Below are 6,207 nucleotides of genomic sequence, written 5' to 3'. Positions count from 1 at the left end.
TCCTGAGCTGTAGGAATGCAGTGTTTGGTGATCTGTGATCACTTCTTTTCCAGTTCCAGTCTATGGGAGCCAGGGCTTTGTGGAGCCAGCAGCTAGTGGACGTAGTGATGCTGCAGGTTTCTGACACTTCCAGGTTGGCTTCATGTTTCAGGGCCGGTTGCTACGTCCATCTTTTATACAGTCTAAGATAAAAACAGGGATTTCTTTTAAAAGAAGCTGTTTGTTTGAAGCCAGAGACCACAGAGGCAGTGATCAATCAGATGAAATCAAGAGACAGAAAAACGTTTGCGACTTGTTGAGCTTTAAACAGTTCACTTTAGATCAAGTTCAGAAACGTTGTTCAAATTAATTCAACCAACAAACTACACTGAGCTACTAAAACTAACTTTCCCTCTTCTGTCAAATGTAGTTTGACTTCTTTAACTATTATTGAATGATTAATTATTGATTGGAGTTGATTGACACGTAAAACTAGCTTCTTCCAACTCGTGTTTGTTTGTTTGTCGGTTCAGAAGCCGACATTTGTTCTTGTAGTTATGAACAAGTTTATATGTTGAAACATTTAAAAAAATATCGTGTATTTTGTGTTTATCTTCTGTCCTTCTTCCTGATTGGTCAACAGCTCCGACTGACCTATGGGTGAGCACTGGACAGGAAGTGGCCTCGGCGCTCCGGGCTATGGGCCTGCCCATTGGTCCGGTGGTGACCATGGAAACACAAGACAAGGGCGGAGCTCAGGATGCGCTGAACGAGATCCGAGAGGCTGACCAGGTGAAAGGTGAGAGCCGAGAGACTCAACACTCACATTTGTTGGTTTGCTGCAGCTTCGAGGTTTCAGCTCAGAGGAGTCGCAGATTAACGAGGAGAACAGGCGGCGCTTTGAAAACTCCCAGTGAGGCGACATCAGTTCCTCTCTGGCTGTTTGTTGTCACCATTAAAAAACCAAAACGTCTGTCCAGAGCCAAGTAGGGAGCGTTAGCATGAGCCTCGCTAGCAGGAAGCAGAAGGATTTATGTTCTTCTGTAACTTGTCTCTGTGCTGCGGTTCTGTTTACCACTGACTGAAGCTAGTTTCTGTAAGAACCTGTTTCCAGACCAAGACTTTCCTCCCAGAGGCTCAATGCAGCAGGAAACCCATTCTGGAAGGTCCTTCAGGATTACGAACCAGTTAATCACCAATCAATCAATCAATCAATCAGTCAATCAATCAATCAATCAATCAATCAATCAGTCAATCAATCAATCAATCAATCAATCAATCAATCAATCAATCAATCAATCAATCAATCAATCAATCAATCAATCAATCAGTCAGTCAGTCAGTCAGTCAATCAGTCAATCAATCAATCAATCAGTCAATCAGTCAACCAATCAATATCTCTGATCTCGGCTCCTTTGTGTCTTCAACCATCAGGTTCTTCTGTTTCGACGTTCGTTCAACATAAAGTTGTGGTTTAGTCGGAGAACCTTGGAGAACGTTGTTGTGTTCCACCACAGCAGGACTGCATCCATCGGTTGTCTTCATGATCAATAATTCTGATCATTTACTAAATGAGCTTATTATGATTAGTTGTAACCAGTGAGCTAACCCTAACCCATCCAGCCTGTTGTTGGCTGTCTGGCCAGCAGGGGGCGACTCCTCCCCTCTAATCTGTCATATAGACGGTTAAATGAGTCTCAACAGGACGCTGATCAGAGCTGATCCACGTTACCAATCATTTCCTCCTCAGTGGTCATCATGTGCATGAGCTCCGTCCTCATTGGTGGAGAGGACCAGAAAGAGCTGCTATTGGCTGCACTGGACATGGGGATGGTTTCCGACGGTTACGTGTTTGTTCCGTATGACGCGCTGCTGTACGCGATGCCCTACCAGGTACCGGCTCACTGTGACACCTGCTGCACCTGAAACACTGAGGTAGTCCCAGGTGACTGGATCCACTGACCACGGTGTTGTTTTCCTCCAAACCGGGCCTGTTCAGGACACAGTGTTCCACCAGCTGACCAACAGCACGCGGCTCCGTCACGCCTACAGCGCCGTCCTCACCGTCACCATGGCGTCCGACCAGAGCTTCTACGAAGCCTTTCGTCAGGCGCAGATGAGCCGAGAGATTCGCTCAGCGGTCTCTGCCAAGGAGGTAAACAACAAACACCCACATGTAAACAACACGCTGGCTGCACAACCACACTCATCCTCAGGTCCGTTTCACAGGAACCACTTCTGAACGAAGCGTGTTTCGTCTCCTGACTTCAGAGGAAAGACGTCCAGAACCAGAGCTCAGAGTTCTGGTTTCCTGTTGTTCAAGCTTTTAAACTGTGCTAAACACGTGTTTGCTTAACAAACTGCTCGGCCCGGTTTAGAAAAGCGTTTGGGTTGAACTGTTCCACTGCATGTTTGAGGCTTGTCCTCCATTTTCTGGGTTGCTGTGGTAACCATCTGACGTATGATTGGTTGGCTGACAGTGAGGCCGAGACGTTTGGTTGGAGCCGCCGTCCTCTAAAGGCTTGAATCCATGACTGTGTCTGCAGGTGTCTCCGATGTTCGGGACCATCTTCAACATGGTGTACTTCGTCGCTAAGGCCGTGGAGGAGCGTCGCCAGGCAGGGGGCGGGCACTGGGTGACGGGCAACCAGCTCGCCCAATCGGACGGAGGCTTTGATTTCCAGGGCTTCAATCAGGTCAGTCTGTCTCAGAGGAAGCTGAACTCAGGAGAAGCTGTGGAGTGGATCTGATACAGAACCAGAACCAGAGTCTGACGGCAGGCAGCCGGACGGGAAGTAAAACATGTGGTCAGGCTCCACAGCGTCTCGTATTCAACCTTCAGACCAGAAGGAATGAAGCAGAACACAGTAGAAACCCGTTGACGTACTCCAGGTAGTTGCTTCTTATTTCAGGGACGTATTTAAGACGTTCTGATCCGATGTGTTCTTCACTGCAGCCTCCTGAATGAGACAGCACTGCTCTGAGAACAGCATGTTCTGATCTTCAGTGAGTTGTAGCCCCGGTGTAAGTCCAGAACCTCACAGAAGGTTGAAGACGTTGAGCACCTCACAGAGACGAGCGCTGAGCGGCTCAGCTCCGCCAGCAGCCACACTGCAGCAGATGAGCTGCTCTGAGTCTCCTCAGTGTCTTGAGATGAGATAAATCTGTGAGCTTCAGCTGCTCTCTTCTGCCTCCTCTCTCTTCTCAGGTGTTATATGGAGGTAAAGGGGGGCGGGGCCTGCAGTCCAGGTACGTGGTGTTGGGCAGCGACGGCGACCGCTTCATGCCGACTCACTCTCTCGCACCGACTCACACCGACGGGATGATCGGAAACCTCCGACCGCTGAGCCGATCCTTCATCTTCCCCGGAGGAAAACCCCCCCCGGCCAGCTTCTGTTGGTTCGATCCGGAGGAGGCCTGCAGCGGCGGTGCGTTCACTGACAGGCGGGGAGGGTGGGAGCTTTGTGCTGGTGCGGTCCAGAGCGTCAGAGTGTTCTGTAGTGCTGACAAAGCGTACGATGATGTGATGTCATGAGCTGCAGTCGGACCACCAACCTAACCCTAACCCTCAGACCACCCTACTGCTGCTGTGTGAACATCATCATGGCGTGGTTAGTGGAGACACTCTGGATGGTTGGTAGACCTTTAGACCAATCACAGCCGGCCTGGGCGGAGCTCAGCGAAGGACTGGGTCACAGGGTTCTGGTGGAGCACTTGTACACAGGATGTTCAAACTGGGATGAAAATGAATGATTTACTGACACTCACTAGCAGAGCTGCTGTACTGCACCATGAGCACCTTCTGCAGAGCTTCTGTGGTCCTCAGCAGGTCGGTGTCTCCTGAGTGAGGGAGGTTTGATGTCAGCAGCATGTAGACAGAGGGAGAGGACACTGAGTCAGACTGATCCTGACCAAGCTCAACGTGTCCTCGAGTCATATCCAGGCCACAGCAGCTGCAGGTTCTTCATGGAGCTGAACCTTGGTCTTCATGGTCCCTGCAGACCAAGGTGGTGCTGCAGTCCCAGTCTGTGGACTCAATGTGCAGCAACAGTCACAGTCTCTGGTTGGTTTTAGTGGAAAAGAAAAAACGCTCACGTCTTACAGTGTGTTCAAATAACCCCAGCATGCCTCCATGTTGTCGTGATGCGTTCAGGGCAGCTCGGAGGCGCATCATGAGGATGAACCTGTGGCGTCGGTGCTGAGTAGAATCAACCTGTGTTCTGTTGTTCTGCAGGTGTGAACACGCTGATGATGGCCGCCGCCGTGCTGCTGCTCTGCGCTCTGATTGGAGCGTTTCTTTACTGGATCAGGTAAGACACCGTTCAGAGAACCTGTGGAACCATGCGATCGATCACTGAGCTTATTGACGGTTAAACCTGATTGGTCCTGATTCTGATCCTAGAAAGCACAAGAGGACAGTGAACGTCACCAAACTGATCCTGACTCTGGACGACATCGTCTTCATCGACACTCAAGTCAGCAGGAAGGTCAGAGCTGCACCTCCAGGAGAACTAGTTACTGACCGCAGGACTAGTCTGCTGCTGCTAGTCACCGACTCTGGAAACAACCGTAGGAAGAGCTTTACAGCAACGTCACACTGAGCAAGTAGCGATGCTAACGTGAGCCAATAAACAGGATCCCAACTGAGCTAGACAGTCCCAGGAGCAGATGAGGCTCATCCAGGACATCAGCACAAAGGGTCCAGGGCTGCTGTCATTCTGCTCCAGGAGGAAAACGCTCTGTTTGTCTTTCACCTCCTGGTCCGAACCTTACTCTGACAGCGTTGCTGATTATTTAGACTCAAGCAGCTTCCACCATCATCCTGAGGTCCTGTAGACGCTCTGCTGCCCCAGCTGAAGGCTCTTTGTTCTCAGAAAGTTCTACAAATGTTTTCTCATGTTATTGAGGCCTCACATGACTTGTATAAAATGTTCCTGTAATGTTCTTCATGTCGTTTCCATAGAAACTGAATGACGAATCAATCATGAGGAGTCTCCTGGAAATTAAAACTCCGTTCCGCTCGATTGCTCGAAGTTACATCCTGACGACACCGGAGAGCTCCAACATCGGCATCCTGGAGGTACACCTGTTCCCGTGTTCACGCCTGTTCCCGTGTCCCCACCTGATCCCGTGTTCAACCCTGTACCCGTGTTCACACCTGTTCCCGTGTCCCCACCTGTTCCCGTGTTCACACCTGATCCCGTGTTCAACCCTGTTACCGTGTTCACGCCTGTTCCCGTGTTCACNACACACACTCCGACCCATGTACATGTCCACACGTATGACGTGACACATTCTACACGCTACCTCTGGACTGAGCTTTCAGGAATGCAGGTTCTGGAATGTGATGGAGTTCTGAACCGACTGGAGCGGCCGCTGTGATTGGTCGATCCCTTCCTGTCCTTCATCCAATCAGTCGACTCTGTGCCTGAGTCCATGACCCGACGCTGACCAGTAGTGACCCGTTGGACTGTTCTGTTTCTGTTCTGTCTCCACTGTGCTGTGTTGTAGACCAGAGGTGGTCAACCCGCGGCTCCGGGGCCGCATGTGGCCCTTTCATCCCTCTGCTGCAGCTCCTTTGGAAAACAAATCCTGAGCTTTTCATTTGATGTGTTTTAGTTCACTAGTTTTTAACGTGTAATTCTACGTCTGAAGATTTCTATGATCTTGTAACATTAAAATAAAACATGTTTAATTTTTTGTCGCTCAAATTGTGCGTCACAACCTCCGATGTGCGACCCCTGCCGCCACGAGCAGCGCTGCCAACTGGGCCGCGTTCTGGATAAATCTGGACACTTTCCAGACCTCTGGCCCACTTTTTTTTGTCAAACGCGACCAGCGACAAATCTTCTGGTGTTTTGGAGACTCTGAGGTGAAAACTGGTATCGTTGAGCCGTTCCTGTCCTCAGCGAGCAGCGGTGCTGCCGTGAGCTCCTCCGTCCCAAAGAGCTCACAGGCGGTCAGCAGTCTGGTCGAAATGTTTTTGTTGCAGAAATAAAATGTGGTTTCCTCTGCAGCAGCTCACTGGTTTCATAAATGCAGCAACACTGTAGTTTATATACACAGCGTAAAGGTAGAAACCATGTATGCAGGGTTATCCTCATTTCAGATGTCAGACGGGTTCTGTGGGAAACGGGTCCAAATGGATCTCTGAGTGTTGAAGGATGCCGACCCCTGGTCTAGACCTAGAGTCTACAGCGGCGTGCTCCTCTGCAGTGCATGCTGGGT

At 50.1% G+C, this 6,207-nt stretch overlaps 1 protein-coding gene across 1 annotated transcript in view; it reads left to right on the top strand.

Moving 5' to 3' along the window:
* LOC103375310 (retinal guanylyl cyclase 2-like) overlaps nucleotides 1-6,207 on the top strand; it is a 24,109-nt gene that overhangs the window by 1,585 nt on the left and 16,317 nt on the right. Inside the window, exons 3-11 of the mRNA XM_008305542.1 lie at nucleotides 623-778; nucleotides 1,730-1,872; nucleotides 1,979-2,134; nucleotides 2,526-2,675; nucleotides 3,188-3,407; nucleotides 4,214-4,289; nucleotides 4,382-4,466; nucleotides 4,943-5,059; nucleotides 5,491-5,497. Of these exons, the coding sequence (XP_008303764.1) occupies nucleotides 623-778; nucleotides 1,730-1,872; nucleotides 1,979-2,134; nucleotides 2,526-2,675; nucleotides 3,188-3,407; nucleotides 4,214-4,289; nucleotides 4,382-4,466; nucleotides 4,943-5,059; nucleotides 5,491-5,497 (1,110 nt within the window). The remainder of the gene's footprint in view (nucleotides 1-622; nucleotides 779-1,729; nucleotides 1,873-1,978; nucleotides 2,135-2,525; nucleotides 2,676-3,187; nucleotides 3,408-4,213; nucleotides 4,290-4,381; nucleotides 4,467-4,942; nucleotides 5,060-5,490; nucleotides 5,498-6,207) is intronic.

This window comes from Stegastes partitus, unplaced genomic scaffold (genome assembly GCF_000690725.1).
Source record: "Stegastes partitus isolate 25-593 unplaced genomic scaffold, Stegastes_partitus-1.0.2 Scaffold2541, whole genome shotgun sequence".
In the NCBI taxonomy this organism is placed as follows: Eukaryota; Metazoa; Chordata; class Actinopteri; family Pomacentridae; genus Stegastes; species Stegastes partitus.
The sequence above is the reverse complement of the archived record's forward strand: the minus strand, read 5'-3'. Positions and strand labels throughout refer to the sequence as shown.